General features: G+C 37.0%; 1 protein-coding gene across 2 annotated transcripts in view; it reads right to left on the reverse strand.

Moving 5' to 3' along the window:
* Positions 1-25,984, reverse strand: part of CPXM2 (carboxypeptidase X, M14 family member 2) — a 72,438-nt gene that overhangs the window by 20,325 nt on the left and 26,129 nt on the right. For both annotated transcript variants that reach the window (XM_068689085.1, XM_068689086.1), the window contains 4 exons: positions 23,109-23,248; positions 9,610-9,694; positions 8,915-9,065; positions 1,495-1,583 (listed from right to left, as the gene is read on the reverse strand). In XM_068689085.1, coding sequence (XP_068545186.1) covers positions 1,495-1,583; positions 8,915-9,065; positions 9,610-9,694; positions 23,109-23,248 — 465 coding nt within the window. The remainder of the gene's footprint in view (positions 1-1,494; positions 1,584-8,914; positions 9,066-9,609; positions 9,695-23,108; positions 23,249-25,984) is intronic.

Here is a 25,984-nt window from a genome sequence, read left to right on the forward strand (position 1 = left end):
GGATGGTTTTTCCATTCTTTCTTGACTGATTTGAGTATACACAGGCAAAAGATGTACTCAAATGTCCACCTCAAATTATTTCCAGGGATATCTGTCAGCCATTTTAAAACCATGCTATACAGCATAAATACATTGTGTATATACTTCTTGGAATACAAAATAATCCCTACTTCTGACTACAAGATACAGTGAGTTTTCCTATTGACTGGAAGGAGATTCCTGAGGGCTCTTTCGAGAGAAAAAATTGGTACTATAAATTTCATCTTCCTAAAGAGAGAGTTCTATTAAAATAACCTGACACTGAGAAAATTCCTCCCTCCCACAAATACTCAGCACATTGTAATGTAATGCTTCCAAAACATGGCCCAGGGAACACTCTTCTCCTCCTCCTTCCTCAGTGTTTATGATAAATAACTTCAAAGAACAGTGCTTTTCTGAGATGACTGGCAGTGAAGCAGCTAATAAAACTGATAACAACACTGCGTTACAAAAAAAAAAAAAAAAAGGTAATAATATGGAGTTAACTCTGAAATTGACAGATACTGTTCTATTTTATACTCAGGAAAGAAATCAGTTATCACTAAAGAGCAGTTTAGAGGATATAAGACTTGTTGCAACCCAGCCCACAATCTTCTACCTACAAGCAGCAGAACCCAATTAAAATTCAATCAGTTCTAAATACACTGCTTTGACCCACGGAAATACAAACCATGGGAGAACACAATGATAGGTCACAACTGACCAGCTCTTGACCACAGCTGAAAATTTTCTACTTGCATGAAAACTGGAAAAACATCCTGTTTAAAAACTGTTTTTTTTTGTTTTTGTTTTTTTTAAAGATCTTTCTAACCTGACCAACCTGTCTTTCTGCAAAGAGAATCTAAAATACCCTTTACTTTATTGTTCTTGACAGTAATTATGCCAATTGAGTTTCTACTTGTCTAATCTTTGTGCTAAGAAATATAGGCCATGAAATCTCTACTGAAATAAGTGTGTGACTCAGTACACAATTGCTCAATAAAAATGAACGGTGATTCATGCAGCATAAATATAGTGAAAATTCAGCACACAGCAAATGATTCACACACTTCAAGTCCAAACATATTATCTTTATATTTGGAGAGAAAGCAGGCAGAAACATTTCCTTAGTGCAACCCACACCTATTTCTGTGGTGATATGAAGCAAGATTAAAAAAAAACAACACTACCACAACAAAAACAACAAAAAAGATTGCTTATTTGAAGTTAAAGAAACAAGATTAACAGTGCTGGTAGATTTAAAATCATACCAACAGGATTTTATTATTTTTTTTCTCCTTAAGATTTCTGGTCAACAAAAGATTTCCAATGGAGAATTCCCAATTCCAGAAAAGAAAATTTTCCAATTTCTGTTGGAGACTTTCACTATTCTGAACACAGAATTTTACTTTTACACACTGAAGCAAAATGGTGGAATGTATTTTGGAAATTATCAAGTAGGTAGACTCTGCCTACCTGCCTCATTTCCTTGTAGTTGTGATGCTTGAAGTCAAGATTATCTGTGGTTGTCATTTCATTTCTTCTGTGGTAATAATTATTTGGGTCTAAGAAGAAAAATAAAAGAATTTTCATGTACTTTTTAGCTATTTCAGATATAAAGATTCTTAACCATAACATATGCATAGAGCATGGAAATCTGAGTTCCACAGTTGGATACAGGATTTCAAAAACAAAGCTCAAAGAAACGACACACTTGAAATAATTCTTGTTTCAGCACAAATCAATTCATATTGATTCAAACAGAAGCAAGGAGGCAACAGGCATCAGCTTGCTAGACAGCTACTCTGCTAAACTTCAACAGAAAAGCAAAAGGGCATCCTCAGGCTACAGAGAAGGGCAACAGACAGGCAAATCATGAGTCAGATGCAAGATAAGAGTGGGGGAAAAAAATCGCATCAGAGGAGAAAGCACCAGTAAATGTTTTGTGTCCACTTGATTAATTTTCTATTATGGAGAATGGAATTGCTTGATGACTAGTTTCTGTCTATGCATCTCTTAGAGAGAGAAACTGCTGCACAAATTACATATTTCTAATTGTTTTCCTAAAAAATTTTATGGTAGTTTAAGTTCTTTTTTACTTTAAAATGAGCACAATTGTTTCTGTATTGATATAATTTATAGTTCATATGTTTTGTAACATCGAAGGTGTATACATGGCTTGAGCAAAACCAATTTTTTTGTCCTTGACTTTTCAGGTAAGTGCTTTGGCCATTCACCTGGAAAAACAAAAACAAAATACAGGCTAAGCTGTCGAGGCTTAGCTTTATATTTCCTGATATATGTTCCAGGTAAATTTATTATGATTTTAGAGATAAACTAAGCTTTTTGGAAAACAAAATCATTCCTTAATTTGTTCTATTCAGAATGTCTGGAATATGTGTAATTTTTTTGTCAAATCAGTGGTTGTCAGGTTGATATGATATATCATTTTCCTTCCCACAGTCATCTCGATTTCATTTAAAATTATTGGAAAAGCCAAATATTAAAAGCTAAATATCATTCTATCTTGTTTCAAGACAGCCAAAAGACACCACCTCTAGAGAAAAGTATTTTTTTTTCCTTTTTTCTTTTAAAAAATCAGTACCAAGAGTTGTTATTTTGGGGAAGGGGAAAGGGAGAGCATAAGTATTAGTAGGAGGAATAATGGTGTTTATTTTCTGAAACAACTAATGCTTCATGAAATTATGGAAAACTATATATGGAAAACCTATAATACATTACAGCTTAACATATTTAAGTTTCATGTTTCTGATGTTAAAATGCCTAAATTCTCAAAACTCTTCTCCCCATATAATTCTAAGTGGGTTTATTCTGCATTTTTCTTAAGTGTATAGAAAGCAAAATTTGAAGTATTTTAGTTATTTATGGAATAAATAATATTAAGTTTTAACCTTGACCATGTTTCCTACCACATATTTATTTTCCATTTCCTTGACTCTTTCCTTCTATTCCCAGTCTACAGCAGAAACACTAGAGGATCAATTGAATGCTGATCTACAAATAGGACTGAAAAAAGGCAAAAAAAAATAAACTTTTTTTTTCCATATGCTCTGTTATTTTCAGTGAGAAAGTACTATATAGCAAAACCAATGGGAAAATAATTTAAATTAGAGCCTAACCAGATGAGTAAACAAGATTCCTTTGCTTGTGAAGACAAAGTTTTGAAGAATCAAGAGGGTGAAGTTTCAGGCAATGCACCTGCAACTTTAAGTCTTCTTTCCAACCTAACCGCATGCCAAATTCATGCAAGTCCACCCACTACAGCAATGCTGCTGTAACCCTGCAGATAACTCTTAAAGGTTAGCCCATGGTAATTCACAGAATTTAATTATTAATGTATCAATGACCAAATAATAGCAAATGACCAAATGACCAAATAACACCTCTTCTAGAAAGATACAATGTACTGAATGCTGCATAGAATATCTTCATTATTGTAAAAGTCACTGTTTTAAAAATATAGTAAGAAACATCAAAAAATTGCCAGGACATTGAAAGCTTTCTCTATCACCACAAGCCAAAGTATACAGCAGCTGATTTTTTCCTAATACTTTAATCCCATTCCTTCAAAGTCTGGCACTTTTTCCATACATCAAAAATTAATATCATGGGAATGACTGTGAATAGCGCACAGTTGGTGAAAAGTCAAGAAATTGAAAAAAACATACATTGAAAATGATTGCATCTCTAGACCTTCCTCAAAAAACTTGCACAATTTGACAGCTCCCTAGAGAGTTAACACTCATATTTTGCCAGGTTCTACTCTGAGTTGGCTTGGATTACTGGATTTCTGCTGCAGCAGGAATACAGATCAGAAAATTAGAGGCTAAAATGTAGAAAAGCATAAAATCTCATGCACAGTTTCTTAGGCCCAACTTGGCAAAATTATATTTTGTAAAACAAAAGACCAAGAACCTCAAACCACAGAAGAGTTTGAATTGAAATATGCTCATTTATTCATGACACCACCTCAGACAGCCTCTCTTTCTTCCAAGGAGGAAAGATTTTGCAAAACTGTAGCACTCCTGTTTATACAGAGGAATATATTAGTATTTTCTTCTGCTAGTCTATCTTTATATTACCAAGAGAATTAATAAAGTTTGCAGGTAAAGGTAGCTTGATTCTTTCACACCTTAATTCTTTGTAAATACGGACAATTAACTCTGAAGATTTTTCAATCTGCATTTCCATGAAAGCAAGAGGTCAGCTCAGAAATTCCAGCATGTCAGCCCTGGGCCTTGCCTATGAATTTAACCCAGTACCAGGGCAGACTGATTCCTCAGAAGCCTGACATACAGATGGGATTTTCTGTTGTATTTTAGCTCTCCACAGCACCTCACAATTTTATATTACATATAGTGTGAGGTATAGTTAAATATCTCAAAACTAATTCCAGTTAAACATATTGCATGATGACAATATGACAGGTAAAAAACAAACCCTTAACCTGTTGTAGATGTTTGTTAAAATCTTTCTAGCATCTTTTAATCTTTCTAATGAGTTCCTACGGTTTTATTCTAATAGTAAGGGAAATTGAGCATTGGCAATACTTCTCTAAAATAGTAAACATCTTAGAAATTAAATACAAAATATCCTTTTAAAGATGACCACTAGAGACTCGGAGGTATTACATACCTGTCATGCTGAGTATGGAGAAACATAATACATTGGCCTTCCCCAGTAACATTATTTAATTTGGTCTCATTTTTATTCATTCTTTGCTCAGGAAAACTTCAAAAAAGTTTTAAATTGCACAGGATTAAGTTTTATCTTTATAACTATAAAAGCAGAACACAAGGACAGACTGGCACTCTAAGCAAAACTTTACTCTCAAAAGTAATGCATTGAGTTTAGCAGTGCTGAATGAACAATTGCTCATAACCGAAGAAAATTGAAGAGTTTTACATGGTGGGCTCATGCCTAGACTTAACCAGGTAGCGCGACAGAAAGAGGCAAGCAATGAGAATAGGACTGAATGATGCATTCACTGCAAAACACAGTCCTCCATTACAGAGCTAAAGCTGGTCTTTTATCTTGGGTTTAAAGTGATGGCATAATCATATCAATGACAGTTTTCCATATAAGAATTATTAAAAATTAAATTGTATCACAAATTTATTCCATTAAAAGAATTGCCTATTGCCTTGAATACTCTACAGTATAAATAAATGCATGAAGAGTTCAGCTAATTTTCTCTCTCCTATCTTCTGGGTACTTTTGATCATATGCATTTTCTTTTTGATTCTTAGGTTTGAAAAAGAGCAGGCAAGGAAAGTACATCCATCCCTCTGAGGCAATTGCAGAACATTTTGTGTGTCAGTCTACATCTGTGTAAACACTACCATCTTTGGAAACTGGAGAGAGAATTGAATGTGGGTGCTTTTGTCCACCTTTTTTCCCCAACAAGTAATGGCAGCACTGATCCTTCACCACAGGTAGGATTTGCTGGCATCTTTCCTCTGAAGCTAAATGTTTTTCCATTGGTGAAACAGCAAATCACTTCTGTTGCCTGAAAGATGGTACTGACAGAATTCAATAACATAGCTTTTGTTTTTGTACAGCTACTGTATTAGTCCAGAAAAGGCTGTTTGTCAAAACCAGCCTACAGTACAGCAAAAATGTATTATGAATAATATATAAGCTTTTCACTAATAAAAATGACAATCTTAGAAATACAGATTATCCAATCAGTAGTATCTCTGTACAGATTGTATAAAGGTTTCTCACTTTTTGTCCAATGTTTGGGTTATCTAGCACACACTGTCCTACTACAGGAACAGGTCCTAGCTGGCTCTAACCACTTTCATGGCCTTCTGCCAATGCTAACAAGCTTTCCTAGAATATTAATATCTTATTCAGGTTTCTTTTTTGTCTGTTATTCCTTTCTTCCTTTCCCCCGTGAGCCTGCATGATGGAAAGCTGATACACAGTACAGGCTGAATGCAAACCATTTAATGTATTCAGGAATTAATAAAGACATAAAGCCTTACACTACAAGTTAAAAAGACCTGAAATGAGATTCAATCATGAAAGATTTCCAGAACTCTCTTCTTTCTTTACAACCTACTTTTTTTTTTTTTCCTTGATGTATTCCCCTATGCCCTTTCTGTCCTCACTGTCATTGCCTCAGGAGGGCACAGTGCAGAGCAGCTCTAAAATCTGACCAAGCTGCTCTTCTTGACAACTTTTTTTCTTGCATGGTCACATTCAGGTGCAGATCTGGTCACAAATATACCAGGTATAGAAAACTAAGAAAACTAAGTATAGCATAACTTCTTTCATGGATCATTGGGCTTTTGAAAGAATAGGGTTGTGAGAACTCACTAGTTTTAATGAATTTGATTTTGCCCAATTTTGTGTAGGAAGCCTCTGCCAGGGAAAAAAAAAAAAAAAAAAAAAAAACGTTTCTTTTGAAAACTGACTTCTAGTTGTACAATCAGTGTATGATCAAAGAAGGTGGACCCATGGCCAAACCATCTGGTGATCTAACTGGAAACAAGTGAAGTGATTCCTATAAAGAGTGAGGAAGTTCAGTTATAGGGAACTGCAAAAACAAATGTCCCACAGGAGGAAAGTATACATGGAAAGGCCTCTGCAACCTGGGTAGTTTTGTTTTGAGAGATTTTTGTGTGATGAATAAAATGAGCTAGAAGAAAATATCCATCCTTTCTTAACTTAAAGGATGGCTCAGCAGCTTATCAAAGCATATTAGTTCTTTCAGTCCAATTACATTTTGAATAAACACACCCCCAATCCCATTGTGTTTCTCAATGAATGATTATGGTATTTTCTTTCAAGAGTAAATGGAATCAGTCACTGCAGACAATTAACTCAATAAATGACTACCAGGAGGAAACACTGATGCTGTTTCCATGCTAATCCAAGATCTGCAACAAGCTGTAACACTACTCATTTCAACAGCAGAGTAAGTGCAGATATATTCCAATCTCAGTAACACCTTCACCACCGCTGGTAGCTGAAGGGTGACAAATGTTAATGTTGGAAAGCAGAATTTGACCCTGATAAGCAATAATAGAGAGTAAAACTACTGCATTTACAAAACAAACAGCAACAAAACTTAAAATATCTACATATTTTCTATTTCTTTAAGTACTGTTCTATGGAATTGAAAAGGATTATGAGTAATTCTCTATAAATTGCTCTTTAAAATAGTTTGAGTGTCATCTCCATTATTCTCTGGAGACCTTGGTGCGTGTCCTGTAGTAGAGTTATGGTGACAGTGAAACCTCTTTTCCTTCAGTCTCACGCCATTTTATATGGAATGGAGCTCTGCAACCACATATGGGAATTTGGGGCAATTTCAGCTGTCCTACCAAAAGCTGAGATGAAATGCTGGCTCTAGAATTACTCCTCCATGGTAAGAGGTATAGTGGGAAACAAACAACATGTGGAGGTGGAGTTCTGAACCCATGGTTGAAATAAGTCAGAATCCTACCAAAAAAGTGAACAGTCTCTTACACAAGATTCCTCTGATCATTGCTATTCAGGTCCAGGATGGATTTGTTACCAACAGAAAAGCAGTTGCCTAAGTGCTGCTAACTTGCACTACTTCATTTTAAGATACCAATTTAGTTTTATGACAATAGTTGTTACATACTTTTCTTTAGAGAATTACCCCTTCCATGACCCACACTGGTTTTATTCTCCCATGAGTATTTAAACATCTAAAGGACAAAAATCAGGCTACCTCTGCTTGGTATGTGAAGACCCTACATCAACAGTGGAATTGGATGCAGCAAGTCTCTGAACAGCAGCAGTCACAGTTAAAGTAGTAATGATAGGCACTGGAAAGGCAGTTTTCTTTCTGGTTCTAGTATTTCTGAAAATATTATTCATAGCCCCCTGCAAAAAAAAGAGAGAGCTATCCCCAAGGTGCCAGAATTTAAGACCAAAGAAAAAAGCAGACGAAAGATCTGGAATGAGTAGCGAACAACTTAAAAAAAAAAAAAAAAAAGGTTTGAATGAACAGTTCTACAAATATCTATGTAGATACAGATAGGTCAATGTGAATCGACCACGAGACTATTTATGATATGCTTAGCAGAAACATGGGTTCACCGTAATTTGCTATACTGAATGCCTCTTTTTAAAGTGGCTTTGTATAAGTTTGTAATCTGTATACACTAACAAAGTCCTAATTGTATTTTGAGCTTATATAGTAGTAAAGAAACACATAATGCTTAACATTTCTGCTAAACATCTTGTTGTGTTTTTTCAGTCTCTATCAAGAACAAAACCATTTACTGTCATCTGAAACTTACCAGGAGTCACATTGGATTCAACAACACTTTAAATATGCTAGATGTTTGTTTTTTTGTTTGTTTGTTTTTTTAAATGTATCCCCAATACCTCCCTTCTCTTTCCCCAAAATAAGCACTAGTTCATTCACAACTTCTGACTTCAAATTAATTCAAGGAAGTCCTATAGCTTTTGAAACAAAATTAGAATAAATAAAAAGAAATCAGATGACATAATTATAATGGTTCTTTCTTGCCTTAAAAGCTTAAGACATCTGCAAGTGACTGCCTTGATATATAATTCTATTGCCTCTCTAGTCCATGTGTACTCAGTAAGATTAATTGCTCTGCACTTCAGCCCAAACAACAGAGAAAATCTTGTTAGATCATCCATGCCAACTCGTTCTTATTAATATAGCCACTTATATATATTATGCAGTTGCATTTGAAATGAGCTATCCTAATATTGCCCATGTGTCTGGGCAGATATTTTTCATTTCTTTTTGCATAGTGCTGTCCATTAAAGAGAGGTATTATATCAAGATATCCAATGGAAATAAAATTTCTGTGTCTTGGCACAGCCAGCCATGTCAGCACCAACCAAGCAAGACTCTTACCTGGCAAAGGACATCCTAAGATTTCTAATCTCATACAGATGCTACCTTCTTCGTACCAGGACCGAGGGTTTATGCGGATATAGCGTGCAACCAGTGGCACTGGCAGCATATTGAGAACTGGGATCTCCTTCTCACTATTTCCTTCAAAAATCTGCGTAGGCAACAAACATATGAAAATAGTAAGATCATTTCTTCAATAAGGCTCTCTACACCTTTGGTAACAGAATCAGATAAAGTCACCTGGTACAGGCCCAGGTCAATGGTGGCTCAGGCCAGAACTGCTCTTCAAAGAGCACAGTCCCTCCGTGCTCCCCAGAGCAGGGGCAGAAGAGCCAGAGCTCCACACCCTCCTTCTAGTATTGGGCACCTCATGTACATGAGACGTCCCCAGGTATCAATGGACAAATGCTAACCCTTGTGCAGGACATGCAATTAGAGACATTTCTCATCTCAGGTAAGACTACTACCAGGGTGCTATCCACATCCATAGGCAGACTCATGCAGATTTGCCATTCCGAATATTCTGAGTCCCTCTCCATATTATATGATGTGCTTTTAATGTTACATCAGGATGGTGGGACTACAGGGATATTGCCTTTTACTCTTATACTTATTAATCTAGCAAGTCAAAATCCCACATAGGCAACCCCCCTCCTCCCTCCCTTTTCACAGAATAATTGTTTTGTGATACTCACCACATCTCCAGATTCATTTTTGACAGCTGTCCATGCATGACTGTCATTGCTCACCAGTACTCTGTAAGAAGTCACCCAGTTACTCCTTGAAAAAGACAAAGCAGCAAGTTATTTTTTCCATAGATAACAGCAACTGCAAATTGCATTGTAATAAAGCTTCTAAGGTTGGAAACCCCACTTGGCACAGTCACACCAACACTTGGATTAAAAGAGCGACATGCGGATCTAGATTTAACAGATAATTAAGAAATGCTAGTGCACAGACAAAAAAAAAAAAAAAAAAAAAAAGAATATTCTAGGATTCCAGGGTGCGAGGGAATACTGTTCTCCTTTCCTTTATACTGTTCTCCTTTCCTTTTCAGGTTAAATGGCTTGTCTAGAACAGATATATTCACTCCAGCATTCAGAACTCTTATCTGTTCAGGCACAGAACACATTATTTCTACGATTGTTATCAGAGAAGACAGAAAAAAATAAAACCTCCCCAGTGAGAAGTCTGTGAATTTTAAGCATCAGTTTTTTCATTCACTTGTTTTCTATTTACAAGCTGGTTCCATTCCTCTGTACAAGCACGAGTCCTTCACCTGGCACCAATATTGAATAGTCCATAGCTTGTGAACCAGAGCCTGCCATCATTCCCAGTTTTATTAGCAGTAGGTTGGAACACAGACATAATTCTGCCTCTTCACAGCAGTCTAATTGATCACAGTACTTGTGCATTACTGCAATATAACAAGATCAGTCTTTGATAGTTTGATCTTTCTAGTGGTCTGTTTCCTTGATTTACAGGAAAATCCCCTTTAATCTCAAAAGTAAAATCTTCATTCATACAAAGGTAGTACCTTGTCTGTATTAATCCAAAGATGAGTTAAAAGAAATAAGTTCCTACTTCCCCTATTCTGAGTGGAGATTCATCAATGTAGCTCATACACCGTCTAGGCATTTCCCATGGTAATGTGAAATAACATCTCTGGGGAAGGTAACACCCTGACTCTTCCATCATAAGTTTGTTTTATTTTTTTTTTCCCTTCATAAAAGCTGGTTTCAATAGGCAGTAGCTTGGAGGAGAGTCATGCCTCAGAGATATCTTTGTACTGTAAGGATAGTCCAGGATGTTTAAATCCAGTTTTCATGTATGCAAACAAATCACCTGCAACCACCTGTCCTCTAGAGCAGCCATTCTTGAAACCAGGCTCTTAACCAAGCTACATATTAAAGTTACTGAGAGTGAAACCTGAGTAAGGAAAGCTCTTGGGATTAGAAAAAACAGGGGCAATAGGAGTTGTGGGAGAAACAGATCATATGGATCAGAGATACAGGAAGACCTGGAAGGACAGACACACCTAAGAAGAACTTCTTGTTCTACCATACACATGCAACTATATGTACTTTTATTTCTTTTAAATAAGAAAAACATTAACAAGCTACTTATGAATGTTCACATATTGACTTAACTGTGTTTATGTTTAAAGGGGCAAATTAGCCTTCATGTGTTCTATAGAAAGTATTCAGGCTTCCAATGGATGTATAAGGGCAAATTCAGCAGCCCCAGGATCAACACAATTTCACCCAGCTTTGTAAGAAAATACATGGATCCCTTAACCTCCTTTTGCAAAAAAAGAATGACCTCCAAATAACATTCAAGTCAAGGTATGGAAGCAGGAAATTTATAGCTTTAGATGTCCAACTCTTTCATTTTCTATCCCATTTGTATGAATGATTCAAACTGAGGTCTAGACTTGAAATGACAGAAAACCAAAGTGCTTAGTAGGATGTACTTCTGCATGCAACCTATAAGTACCCCGAAAAAGTCAGAGGGTAAATATGTGCTTTTGAAAGAACTGACTGAAATAATCCAACTGTTATACACTGGTACCTGTACTTTGCAAACCTTTGACCATCCTTTTTAGATGAAAAGGTTTTGCACTTCATGTTATTTTAAATGGAAAAATGTTGGCTACTGCCATGCAGATTGAACTTTTTTTTATTGTACATAGCTTGTAATGAACACATTACTTCAACATTTGTTGAAAGACTTTAACAAGTTAGCAGCCCTTGAAAATACTTATTTTCTGCCTGTCAACAGAAGATCTCCTGGGGTAGAGGCTCCTCCTGAGGTAGCAGATCTGTGAAGTGCCATGCTGGCATCTCAAGTCTTTGTGGCTGTGAAAGAATATACAATAAGGTAGACCGTGACTCCAGTGCCCTATACAAGTTCCCAGCAACTCTTGAAAAGAACTTTTCCCTCAACTTTGGCAATAACGTGGTAGTTGCATCAAAATATTTCACTTTCACTCATACATGTAAGCTGAAGGAAGGCAGATTTACATCTATCAAAGATAAAAAGGAAGAATTTCAGAAATGGGCAACATCAAACCTCCATGAAGAAAAAACAACTTTTTCAAATGAAAAATAAAGCAAGCTTAAGAGCAAGACTTACAAGTTTAAATGGGTGAGGAGGAAGGGGCATGCGTATTCAGTGCACAACTGAATTATGGCCGTTTTTTAAAATCAGGATTAACCAAAGAGTCTACGTTACAAACCAGAAGATACCATCTACTGCTGAATGCAGAACAACAAAAAAAACAACCACACAACTAGCTGCATAATTAAAATCAGGACAAACAATGCATCCATATTCATTACCCTACAGCTGGAAAAAAAAAAATATTCTAAGAGAATATTGAGACCACACAAAAACAAGATAAAAACAGGCATTCTTTATAATTGAGAACATTGTAAGAAAGTCACAGCACTTATACAATTTTTTATTTTTATTTTTAAAGAAACAGGTCAATTTACTGACACAAGAAAATATGTTGTTGTTATACTAATGTTTCCCAGCTAGGACTTATTTACCATATTTTAATTTTCTCATTCCATATACTCACAAAAGTTCAAACTTCTCCTGAAGGAAAATGTATACTAATCAGTAGTACACATAATCCATCTTGAGTGATAACAAGTAACATGCTTTTCAGAGGCAGTCTGCCAATTAAAACACAAATGGGACTTCATCCAATCTTGTATGGTTGCAGTATCGAAGGACTACAGAGGGTCGTGGGAGGAGATAAATCAGTGTGATGTATTAGGTCACACACCACAGACTTAACTGGGCTTGCCTGTAAGGAATAAACATCCCTTTTGCATCTGTTGAGCTGTAGAATAAACAAATCACAGGTGACCAGCTCTTTCTCCCACTAACACTAAATAGCCAAAGTGCCTCTACGGGTTTAAGTTCCTCCTCCTTTTTTTCCCCCCTACATGTCATAAGAAGGAAATAAAAAGCTTCTGCCACTATTAAGGAGGTTGCTGTAAATTCAATCTCCCCACAAAAAAAAGCTGTCTTCTGCCTTGAAATCACATTCCCAACTGAGTGTCTTTAAACCCCAGGCACTTCTACAGATCCAGATCAGCAAGCAACATTTACATGTTAAATCTTCCTGAAAGCTGCAGGTTTTCCATATAAATTCCATATAAATTCCCATCCATGTGCAGCAAGGGAGGTCTGATACTTCCAGGGAGCGGATCAATGCCTTGCACATGCTCGAATCAACAGCCAGCCTGTTTACAGCAAGCACAGTGCTTCCTGGAATCGAAGAGTTTAATTCTTACAGGGTGTCTGGTTTGTTCATGTGTACACGGAAATGTAAAGCTTTCAGGGAAACCCATCACAAAGAAAAGCCTTGTGCCAGAAGTAGTACTGGGGAATGTCATCTGCTTTCTTTTGTTAGTGACAAAAAGATTCATCTCATTGGGTTTGGAGTTGCAGACACAATTTCTGCAGCACATCACATGAAATCCTTTTTGGGCCCCATCAGCACTGAACAATAAAGCCATCTAAGGAAACTTGAAAGAAAAGTATAAAGTTTTACAGTACTTAGGATGTCCCTACACTTATTACGGAGAAGCTCTTCTGAATTCAGTCTATAAAACTTCCCTGGACATTACTATTATATCTCTGAGACAAAATACACAGGCATTTGTTACACAGTCAAGGAGACAGAACTCAGGGAATAGTCATACACCAGCATTCAGAAAGGAACAAATTAATTATCGAGGTTTTCTTGGTAGGAAGGTAGGCAATATGGAAGGTATAGGTTAACAGTATCTTTTCAAGCACTAAAAGTTCATCGCACTCTAGCACAAAGATGAGCTTAAGTGCTACCTACATGATTTCCTCAGAATTTCATCTATGCTATAAAAAGATCACAAGATGTAGATTTGACAGGAATAGTTTGGATCCAGGTGTTTCCCATTAACAATCCTTTTTAAAAATTACACCAGCTTCATCTCTTCAAGAAATCTATTTGAAAAATCTCTTTATCTTTTGCCAAGATTAATCAACTTGTTTCAAAGAAAGTAAATATTAAAATCAAAACACAATTCCAATTCACTTACTGTAATGAAATTCTTAAAGTTATTTTCTATAATTAGTTGATTTTCATCTGTGAATTGTCTTTAGATTATGCTTATTTAAACATTTTCAATTCAGTTTCCCGTGATGTATGGAAGCGTCCAGCTTATGCATTTCCATCCAAAAAAGGCAAGCTGAGGGAAGCTTAAGCAACTTGCCTATGGACAGAGGCAAGTCTCTTATTATATTATTATATTCTCTTATTTCTTTATGTGAGAAACACTGATATCAGAATGCAGCATAGCACACAGACAGTGCTGAATGAGAAGCAGTGAAGAGATGCCAGGCAGTTTGGCTGCCTGACCTCCGGCAGGTGAGTACATTAACTGAGACTTCTGACTATTTGGATATGGTTTTATTTCATTTGAGCAGGATCTGCTACATGACCTATTTTAAGGCCAGGCTCCTCAAATATGGGAAGCTGAATAAGGAACAAGTAAAATTATCTCAGTCTCCAAGTGTGCTTGTACACATCACCAAATTGCCCCGTGACTTAAAACAAATGAGGAAGGTTGGCAGGTGCCTGTCAGTAGAAGCTGGAGACCACAGCAGCTGAGATGCTGGAGATGAGACTAGCAAGCACTGGCAGAGTTCAGGCTAGCACTGTCTACAGTGGACCTGGCTCCAGCTGACCATATTATTTTTGCTACTGTCAGGATAACCTGATTTACCTGCATTATAAAACCTCAGAAATAATAGAAAATAGAAACAGGCAAGCAAACAGATTTGTATCCTCCAATAACGTATAAACTGACATTCCAAAGTGGTTGAAACAGAAATATCTCTAGAAAAAAAAAAAGTTAGGCAAATTTTAGATTAATCTCTAACGATGCAACAGAATCAGCATGCTGGCAATTAAATGACTTTCTGCTTGAAAAAGCAATCTGTAGTCTCTTGCAAATAAATATAAAACCATTAATATAATCTAATAACATTTATGCAGATAACATTTTAAATCACCTACTGCCCAACAGTTTCCAGAACAGACCAAGTCAGAAAATGCTCTGGCTAACCACAGGTAGCCCATCAAGTTTTACAAACTAATTAAAATAAATATGATTTAAGAGATAGAGCTTGAATAGCAAGCAAGGGTGTTTTTTTTTAATAATTGAAATCTTTTAATATTTAATTTTTTAAATTGCTTCTAGCTGACTTAAATGAATATACTGCTGTGAAATCTGCTCTTCAGAGGCCTTGTGAAAAAAAGCTCAGGGCCAGAATTTCACTTTCTATGGATGAATTAAGCATGAATTTTTTCAAAGCTCCCTTCTCAAGTGAGTAGGAACTGGGAAAATTTCACACTCAATGTTTGCTACTTACTGCTGGGTTTTTATGGTTTTTTTTTTGTTGTTGTTGTTTGTTTGTTTTTTGTTTGTTTTTTCTCTGATTTTCTAACCTTCCTTGAAAATCCAGTTTCCTGTTGTTGTTTCACATTCAGACTGTAAGAAAACCTGAAGGTCCCAGGCCTCTTGTGTAGAGTCAAAGACATCCTCTGCCTCTAAGATGTTAGTCTTAACACCTACCATTCACACGGCAACCTTGCAAAGGGTTTGAAATTCTTGCATGCATTTGAAATCCTTCCTACATCAGACCTTCCCCTTTCATGTCTTTTATACCTGCTGAACACAAACAAGGTGTTTTTGATTTTTTTTTTTTTTATTTTAAACCTTCCTTTGTGGAATTTCACATTGTCCCTTTCTTTTCTGTGCCCACCACACCTTTTCATATTGGTTACATACTTCAGATGAATCCAAACTATACAGCCACTGCCACATCATGCATTGTCTCCTGCTCGTGAATATTAAATTAATGGAAAATAAAAAGCTCCAACAGTAACCAGCAAATATTGCCATTTGTGTGCACAGCTGTGAGCATATTTAAAGCAATACTGATAGGGCTCATGCCTACCAAGTGCACACAATACCACAACCAAGTGCAGTTCAGTGTGTGCAAAAGGGACACTAGCTTGGGAAGGATGCCCAGGTGGAGGGAAAAGCAGCAGCTGCCAGACAGCCTTTCAGTAACCCCCCTGTGGTCACTCTCATTGCAACGAGTCATAATTCACATTCAAAGATATAAAAATCAAATCTGTGAATGATAAACAGGTTTAAGCAGTTGCCTCTGTCCTATCTGGTGTATCCTTTTCCTGTTTCAGCTCATTTGATTTAAAGTTCCCCAGTCTGGTTCCTTACATGGGAGTTAACAAGCTTTCCTTCACCTTCTGAACACCCCTAACAGCCTCTCTGCAGAGCAGGTTCTCCCCACACAATGTTGCCCTTTCCAAGAGCTGAGTTGTGGCTAACCAGCCAGGAGCACTCCTCATGGGGATGGCAGTGACCCAGCCTCTGCACCATGAGTCACTAAGTACCCAGCAAAACAGTCCTAACTGGAGCGCGAACACCGTGACAAATCCTACCCACAGCAAAATGTCAGCGGTTCTGACATTCTTGTCAAGCAGAGTAGCAAAAGCACAAGTACATTTCTGGGTGCACTGCTGCAAAACTCCACCCACGCAGGATCACTAGAGGTGGTCACAGAGTGGCTCCCGAACTTCAGGAGCAGGCAGCAAGCATCCATAAGAAGCACTGGGCTGCGTGCCACACCATGCACAGGGCACAAAGACCGAGGAGGAAGGTGAACCTAGCAAAGGGAGTGAAGATATGTAGTTAGAGAGCAATTGAGCCTGAAGATGCTAAAAGCTGACTGCCTGGGTACCACAACACAAAACCCAAGATATAGTTCCACCAAGCCAGAGTTACTGAAAAATATAGCTTACTAACAAAGCCAGTGATAAACACCAGTATAGTAGGTAACCAGTGACATCGATGTATTGAGGGAGCTTTTTCTACACTGAATCCAGATTGTTGCATAACTCCCATCCTATATTTGATATGATTTCAGTTGATATGGAGCAATTCACTGAGTGAGAGTGACTTCAGTGAGGCTGTAACAATCTCTGCAGTCCTCACCCAGTCAGGGCAAATAACAGCTCACACTGATTTAACGCACTGTAACGGTTCATGTCAGTACGCAGCAGCTGCTTGTTTTATTACAGGACTTGGATAAAACATTGAGACACTTTCATTGAATTTGCTGAAGACTTTAATCAGGGTCTGTTTTAGCAACCTCTGCATGGTGACAACATATTGCTTTGAAAGACAATGCCAGCCATGGCAGTTGTTCTTGTGAACTGGGCTATATTTACAATTATCCCACGATGCTTTCAAAAGCAGCATTTTGCCTTTTTGTGCATGTTTTGTCCTTTCTTCCCGTGTACGGTGCAAAATTGTTTTCTTATGTATCTGTAGCAACAAGTCAAATACCAATGATTATCCACTATGCTTACCCAAATGTCACTGTGGCTCCACTGGGTAATCACTGCTTAATTCCTGATTATTGGAGTACCAAAGACACTGATGTTACCTTCTCCTCATGAAGATAGTTACTATTTCTAAGACCATGACAGGCTGCTGAACTGGGAATGAAGCAAGAAATTCTACCTTCCTGCAAGCAAGGAAGTTTATTAACTTGAAACCCTCTCATAATGACTGCCTATAAAAGTAAATCTCAGTTCTTGAGGAAATGTCAGTGAATACAGAAGTTAGAAAGTAGGACAGTACACTTAGCTTCTGAGTAAAGAAAAAGCAGAATGGTGCACCACCCAAATTAGAAGTAAACTGTACTGACCTGAGTTTATCCTCAAGTATGTATCTAGAAAATACTGTTTGCTACAGACCTACTCTTCCCTAGGTACAATTTGTCAGAAGAAATACTGGGGATCACAATGGATTGCATTGCATGCAGAGCAGCCTGAGAAAATGCTATAGGAAACTGCAAAATTATTCCCTTATCAAAAAATAAAGTATTTGTAGTTAGTAAGAAAGTGATCTGATACAAAAAGATCAAAATAAAAATCAGTTCTGCTGGATATTTGCTATCCCTATACTGTATCACAAGGATAACGAATGGCTCAATAGGGTCAGTGTAATGGTGTCTACACTACCTTCTAGTTAAAGCATAGCTCCAACAGCAGTGAACAAATAGTGGGCAGTCTAGAGGTGGGTCAGAGCTGTGATGAGACCAGGTCTCCCAGGATACGTCAGCCAAGAGACAGCTCTAAAAATCTAGCCAGGGTGGCTAAACATAAGTTATTATATTGTCAAGTGTAGTCCTAAATAAATTCAGGAAGTGTTGGAAAGAAGTTTGTCCGTTTAAGTGACTTCCTTATTCTACTGAAAAACTGTACGTAAAGATATAAAACTAATAAGGACTACGTCATGCCCTGAAGAAATTATATAATGGATGAGGTCCACAGTCCGAGATTTAAATCTATTTATAAGATGAGATTCATGTCTGTGAGACTATCAAGTTTTACAGGAACAATGGGATGGCATGCCAGGTCTTCAGGAGAGATATCAGATAAGGTATGTAAGCTAGGAATCATCCCAGTCTCACATCCCCATTTGTTTCCTTAAATTTTAAAAAAGGATAGTTGTTGTTTTTCAAAACACTTTCAATATTTTCATAAAGCTCAAGTTCTTAAGCTTTTTTTGAAAAAAAAGTATTTTGACTTTCACCTGCAAAATTCCAGAAATTTTCTTTAGAACTTGATCATTTTACAGATTATTTCACCCATAATCTTTCACATTGTCATTGTATTTCATGACATGTAGTGCTTAGTGCTTAACTTAACATGTTTGAAAGATTAATTTTAATAAAATGCACCATCACAGATACAACTTGATAACTGAAATATTGCATCAACTTCTCTAATATCAAAACATCCTCTGCATTGAAAGTCTGAAGCATTCTATTAAAAGTACACACTAAGTCTATTTAGACATATGTTTTTTTTCTTGATACAAGAGATGGTGTTGAGTTATCAAGATTGTTTGGGTTGTGGGAAACATGTTTCCTATGTTTTTTAGATTCTTGCCAAACTGCTAAGAGTGATTAATATTTTCTTTCCCTCTGTCAAGAGTACATATTTTAAACTATCACATCATTGTTTTAAACATGGCACAATTCCACAGTGATGGTTCCAGTGTCCCACTCATCCTTGAACAGTTGTTTAAAGATACATAGTTCATAAAAGTCAAAGATGTATTGGCAGAACTGGAGAATTATACTCTATATTTCTCCCCCAAATATTCAGCTGTAAATCCTCTGGTAGCCCAGGTCAATCTTTTCTGCTGGCATTGTCAGTCTCTAAGAGGAGGACATCCCAGGCATTTCATCACTCACACAACTTCTCTGAAGGCAAACAAAACAGTTCTGCATAGAGATATCAATATCATCCTTTTATTAACTACGGGATAGTCATAGTGAAATAGCATGGCCAAGAGACTGAATTCCAAATATACTCAGTTCATGGGAAGGAACTGATGTTCTGCTCAGTTTCAAGGTGTTAGATCTTATTTATACTGGACCACACTAGTTAGTTTCAGATGTCATCAGGATAAAGTCAGAAAGGAGCCCTGTTTCTTGTAGCTGTTCCCCATTACCTCAGAAATACAACATCTGCAGATCTGGACAGTCTAGCCAGTGTTTGCTATTTACAACATTAAAAGAGTGCTTCACCATTTTGGGTCTCTCAAGAATGACTGAGGTGCCTGAATAGCTCTAGCTATCGAGTCCACATGGTTGCTTTGACCGGTAAAAGGAAAGACTCCTCAAATTCAGTTTTCATTCAAAGGCTGTTTCTGCTCATTACAGGAGGGAAAGAGAAAAGCAGAAAGATTTGTTTCCAAGTTACTGTCATGGAATTTGCAGCCACACAGTTCAAGTATAACATTTGACTTCAAGAAGTGTTTTTCTCTATAAAGGAAGTGATTAAACAATTCAAATATTCATTACTAACCAAGCATGGTTTCCTTCTTTCTCTAGTCAGGTCACATGTGCTTTCAAGAGCTGTTTCCATACCTTGGCCTCTTTCTCCTCAAGGCTCTCATGTCTCAAGCCCAGGCCCAGGAGCCCTGGGAAAGCAAGCAGAGCCACAGCCCACAGGGGAAGATGGACAATAAAAAACAACTGCCCAAGTGAGACTGGGAGAGAAATAACTGAGGTGAAACAGTTCCTGCCTGCATAAAAATAGTGACAACCCCTTGCATTTTTGTGTACTTTGCATTATATCAGGCATATCTTTTATTTCATCAATACCCTCTGAAGTTTTAAAACCAAGAAGCAAGGCTGATGCAAAGAAACCATCACTCTTCGGGTGGAGCGGGCAATAAGCAAAGCCTGAGAGCAGTTGCCAGAGCTTATATAAAAGTAAAGTGCTGTTCCCACCACCAGTACACTAACTTAGGCCACAGCATCAGAAACACCAGCAGAATCAAAGGCCATACTCCTAGTAACTCCAGTGGTACTGCCTGTACAGCCTTACAATGAAAAGCAGTTACTTGCTGCAGCATTCAGCTGGGTGTCCTCAGCTGTCTTTCCTTGTCATTTTACATGTCCCCATTAAGTCAGCAGCAGGAAGCTAAAGGGACCAGGAAAGGTATGAATCCGATCTAGGCAGAAGCTCAGAGAGGATTTTAAGTAAAATTTTCCATTTTGTTAAAGTTTCCTTGTTCAATATGAAGAGAGAAAAATTGCTCTTCTGATTCTTTATCACATAATAGCATTGGTGAACCTAAGACGTACCCTAGTGCCTTGACTTTTATATAATGCTGGGAAAGTCTCCAAGGCTTAAATAAAATCTTACCTTGGCTCCCAAGCTTGGCAGGCTTTTGTTTGTAATACAACACAGAAGAGAGGGCTTTCTTCTAGCTCTTCTACCTGAAATAAGCTTATTTTCCAATATATGTTTCTATTAGCTACAAATGCACTATATTCCTTTCATGTAACTTCATGAAGTTGGGAAGGTGCCTCAGGCAACATAATGGAATCTTTTCTTACAAACTCTATCATAAATACTCTTTTTTGATACCATCACAGCCAGTAGCTAAATGTAAGAGAAAGAAGATAATGAATCTTTTTCATATCTAGTGCCTACTGTAGCAGAACAGCCACAAAAGAACTTGCCTACACCAGTAGAAGCCCCACCAGCCTGCTTCTACTCAATTGGCTTACAAAAGAAATTCACAGCATACACCCCAATAGTCACAGGTACCAAAGCTTTCAACAGTGCCCCTAAACTCCTCTCTAAGATGAACTCTGCTCCATGCTCTCTAGGGCCTCTACTGACATCCAGTTTCTTTGCTCAGCTTCTGCCCACACCAGGAAGGGCTTCATGGTTTTTCCTGTCTTCTCAGTTCCTTGACTGCTGGAGGAGTTGAGGAAGGAATTTATACTGTTATAACTTGTATAACAAGTTATTTTAAAAATCTAAGGTCTTATATACATAGAGAAGAACATACATACATAAACTAAACTGGTTTCATCTGTTTTATCTAGCAAAAGGAAGGAGAACATGAGCTGGACTCCAGGGAGACCACTCCCACAGCCAAGGCTACATCAACAGAATGTAGCCATCAGATCCTGACAAGAGAAGCCCTGTTTTCCAGGAAGCCTTGTTCTTACAAGGCAGAAGTGCACTTTTTTTTTTCCACTGTGACCTGAGTAACAACCCAGGAGGAGCCTGGACCTGCTCTCCCAGCACCAACACCTCTCCTCCTGCCCTCCAAATCTTCATGAAGGAGAGGATGAACGCAAGAAGGAAAACAAAACAAAACAAAACACCACTTCCCTCCCAAACAAAAACAGATAGGCAGTGAATAACAACTATAAATAGAGCATCAAGTCCAGCTGTAAACTGACAATACAGCTGAACTGAAAATAGCAATACAATACGATGAAGCAGTGCAACAGTGGCGTTGATGGGAACAGCAATGTCAAGGGTATGAATATAGAAAAGAATAAGACTCTTCTACAGTAATTATTTAACACAGAACAATGTGGAATAAATATAGAAACCCTATTGCCAAAAAGGCTCCCACACCAATGCTAAAAGAAATAAAACCAGAAGACTAAACTGCAGAAGAAAAAAATGCATATTTCTTAACTAAAGTGATTTTTGTTGTTTTGCCTTTCATTATATGGCACACCAATTTTCTTAATGTGAGAGTTGACCAGAACCAGACTAATGCAATGCATCTCTTGCATACTTAGTCAAAAAGATCTTGCAGCATGAGCAGGGTTATTTACTCACATAATGTTGTTAAACCAAACAAGAAGTTAATTGAAACTGAATTGAAGAAAATAAGCCTTCAACTTCAGTTCCTGTGTATGCCAGCTGACTGCTATATTCCAATGCCAAGAATAATTTTCACCTCATTCACATTAGTTATATTATAGAGTGACCTGGGTGCCTATACTCAGAAGCAGATCACAAAGGACTGCACACAGCTCTGTGCAAAACAGTTTTTTCCTTGTGCAATATATTCAGTACATAACAGGAGAAACAGCCAGAAAACTCATAGATGTTTTAAGCATTGGAAATGGACAACATTATGGGACCAAATGTGTAAGACCAGGCTACAGGTAGCTGCATTCCTCCTTGCAACAAGGGAACAAGACAGCTGACATACTCATGGCAAGTACTCTTTCTTAAAACCTTCTTAGCAAGCAGGCTCAAATTGCATGGAGTCATCTGACCATCCATAAACTCAGCACTGCATGATTGCTGCAAGAATACTGCAGTCCTCGTCACCTCGTTGTGTGGGTTTTGGTTATATTATAATTCCTCCTTAGAGCAAAAATGCAGGATATAGATAATTGTTTTAACTGTTCATTTAAGAGTCATGTTTTAGAGTTGCACCAATTATTCCTTAGCATGATACACTGGTCAAGCTAAATACTGATGAAGAACTAGAAAGGTAAACACAAGCAAATTCAACAAGGTGAGTATAAAGGCATATAACTGAAGGGAATCATGTTGCTTCCTTTGCCAGATGTGAATAATGACTGTAGACCTTTAAATTTGTTTTATGCCATACATAAACACTTTGCCTTTTTACTGTTCCTCTATTCAGTACTTGACTTCATACATCATCTTCACTCTTTCTTTTTCTTAAGAAAACACCTCAACTCCTTGGTTTGGAAGCTCAGATCTCAGTGAGGAAAACCAGAATGTACTTACGACCAGAGAGAATTTCTTCCTTGTGTGATGACTCCAGTGAATTTTGTTAGCCTTCGAGCATCTACTTCAATCCACTGAAACGGGTCATTTCTTCCTGCACACCAAGCACCATCATAAAAATCATTTTCGTTAACACCTGCCTGAAAAGAAGGCAAAACTGTCTTCATAAATCAGAACCAAGAAACGAAAGGTCTTTCATGTGAAAAAGAAAAGAAAACATGAAGTCATCATTCATTTCATTTTCTCCTTTGGCTCCATTTTAAGACCCCTGAGACTGTCATTCTCCACAGCTACACGGAGAGACCAAAATATTTTCTTACTCAAAGGCAGGGAGAAAGAATTTTGCAAGTCCCTTCAAAAACTAAGAACCATTAAATATAAATTTAACTTATAAAGCACAAACAGAACTTCAGTCCACCGTCTGTGCCTGTGGCATAATAGATCCTTTATCCAGTTGGAATTATCCACATGGTCTTCAGAGTTACGAAATTCTGAAGAAAAAAAAAATAGCAACAACAACAACAAAAATCTCCACTCCATTTCAATAGTGGTGAGTGAAGGAGCAACCTCTTTGTTCCACAGAAGCAGCAATGGAGTGTGCAGGGCATATGAAAACTGTAATACTGTTTTCCACCAGTTACCATTCCAAGAATTATTTCATTTTTCATCAGAGATTTTTCAGGCCTTACAGCAAATTAATGTCAAAGGTTAAGGATTCAGGAATACCCACTTCCCTGCTGTACTCCAACTTGCATGCCAATTTCTACTGGCAATAAACACCTCAAACACACCCCTTCTCAACATTTTCATAGAAGAAATAGCTGAAAGACATTTTGTATATTCTAAACACACAAGAAATAAAACTCAAGGAAACATGTCATCTGAGGTTTTCAGATATTTATCGTGTTGCTAAAGGCCAGGAAATGTTCTGCACTAAGCTGGTTACTGTCAGAGAAAGCACAGAAGCTTCTCCATATGGTTCTCAGAGACTACACTTATTTTTGTTATATCATCTGTGTTTAACATGGATTTATCATTGCCATCCATGTAACTCCAAGAAAGGATATACTTAAATATTTCCCAAAGAGAAATGAAGAAAATGGAAAACTTTTTAAATTTTTATAGACACTTTTAAGCTCTGTTGTACAGCTATTTTATATGGCTAATTAAATTACATTCAAAGCTGGTTTACAGTGGCAGAAGCTGACAAGTCTATTTCCATTTTTACATACAGTTTCTACCTAAATGGGTGTTGGAGTAGTCTAATTTGCAAAAAGCGGATGCAGATGTCAACCCTTCTTTCCCCAGTCTGAGCCTGGTAGCATCTGAAGAAAGTAATGCAAAACAGGTAATTTAAGAACTGAATCTTTCTCAGCATTCAAACCTAAGATAGGGCAGCTTCAAATTTATTAGTTTTCCTGAATTTTCCAAATTTGCATGAAGCCATCTGATTTTATACTCAAATTTCAATATTTTAAATGTGAAGCTCACATACAGTGAGCACACTTCCACACACAGTAAATGTGCAAGTTACAGGGAGGAACACCATTAACAGTGGAATATAAACTCTTCAAGGAGACATGAAAAATGGGAAATGAAAATAAATATGGTAACAGCCTTAGTTCTAACCTTTATCAAGAAAATATTTCAAGGCATTTTAAAGTAAGACTGAATTTGATGTAGCCTTAGGGTTTAAGACCGACACTTGCCAGGAAGCATTAAAATCCTGCAGAGCACCTTGAACCAGCATCGTGCTAACCCCTGATGAAGTTCCACTAATTTCTGCAGAACAAAAGCCCATATCTCCCAGTGCTTCAGCTGGGAATCTCAGTCCTCATTCAGATTGAGGTTGCTGTCCGTTAATTAGCATGATGCTCATCATGGCATAAACCTCTCCACTGCATTACAGAGAGAAGGAAAGAGAGGAGAAAGAAGAGCTTATTTACAAAGCAAACAAACCAAAACAAAAAACAAGAACATCACAGCAACAAAAAACACTAAATTACATATTCATGTCTTTACTCTTTCAACTGGACTTAATCAGAAGCTATGCACATACTTAAATTGTAAACATAGCCTTTAGACTCTCCAGATTTGATTTACAATTATTCACATTTTAAGAAGCCCTACCTTAAATTGGGGGCAAATATTAAGAATTAAAAAAATAATAATAATAAATAAATAAACACTGTTGATTTTCCTTCCTGCACTTGTTTCCTGATGCTAGCTTCTCCAAAGCTAAAAAAATTATTTTTACTAGGTTAAAAAGAAGCAGGTGTCTTTGCGTATCTATCACTAAGTAATACTTGAAATAAGATTTAATCAATAATATTTCCAAATATATTTCCAAAGGGAAATAATCCTAAGGAATTTGTGTTAAGGTTTCTTTTAGAATTGTATTTCTTTTTTTCTTCCCCTCAAGGGGGAGGAAAATTTGAATTTGTCCTATAAACACTTCAAAATATTTTTGAGGTTATAAGGTTTTCATAGCAATCAAATATTTAGCTTAAATTGCTGTTAAATTTAATTGGAAACCTTTCATTCCTGAAAAATGAGAACAATTATCATCAAATATTAATCAAAGAATATAGATCAAGCTACCTTGTCTCAGTGAGATGTTTACTTGAATTTATAAATCATGCATTAAATTAACAAAGTGAATGAATTCAACTTATGACAACTTAAAAAAAAAAAAAGGCTATGCATTTTTAATGCTTCTTCATAAACAGGAGAGTGAAAAAGCTAATGGAAACAAACAAACACCACACACAAAGAAACAAAACATAAAAGTACCCCCACGATCTTTCTAAATAAAAATCTCAGATCAAAAAAAAAAAAATAGTAAAAACTATATTTAAACTGGCACTGGACTGAAG

This window comes from Anas acuta, chromosome 7, assembly GCF_963932015.1.
Source record: "Anas acuta chromosome 7, bAnaAcu1.1, whole genome shotgun sequence".
NCBI lineage: Eukaryota > Metazoa > Chordata > Aves > Anseriformes > Anatidae > Anas > Anas acuta.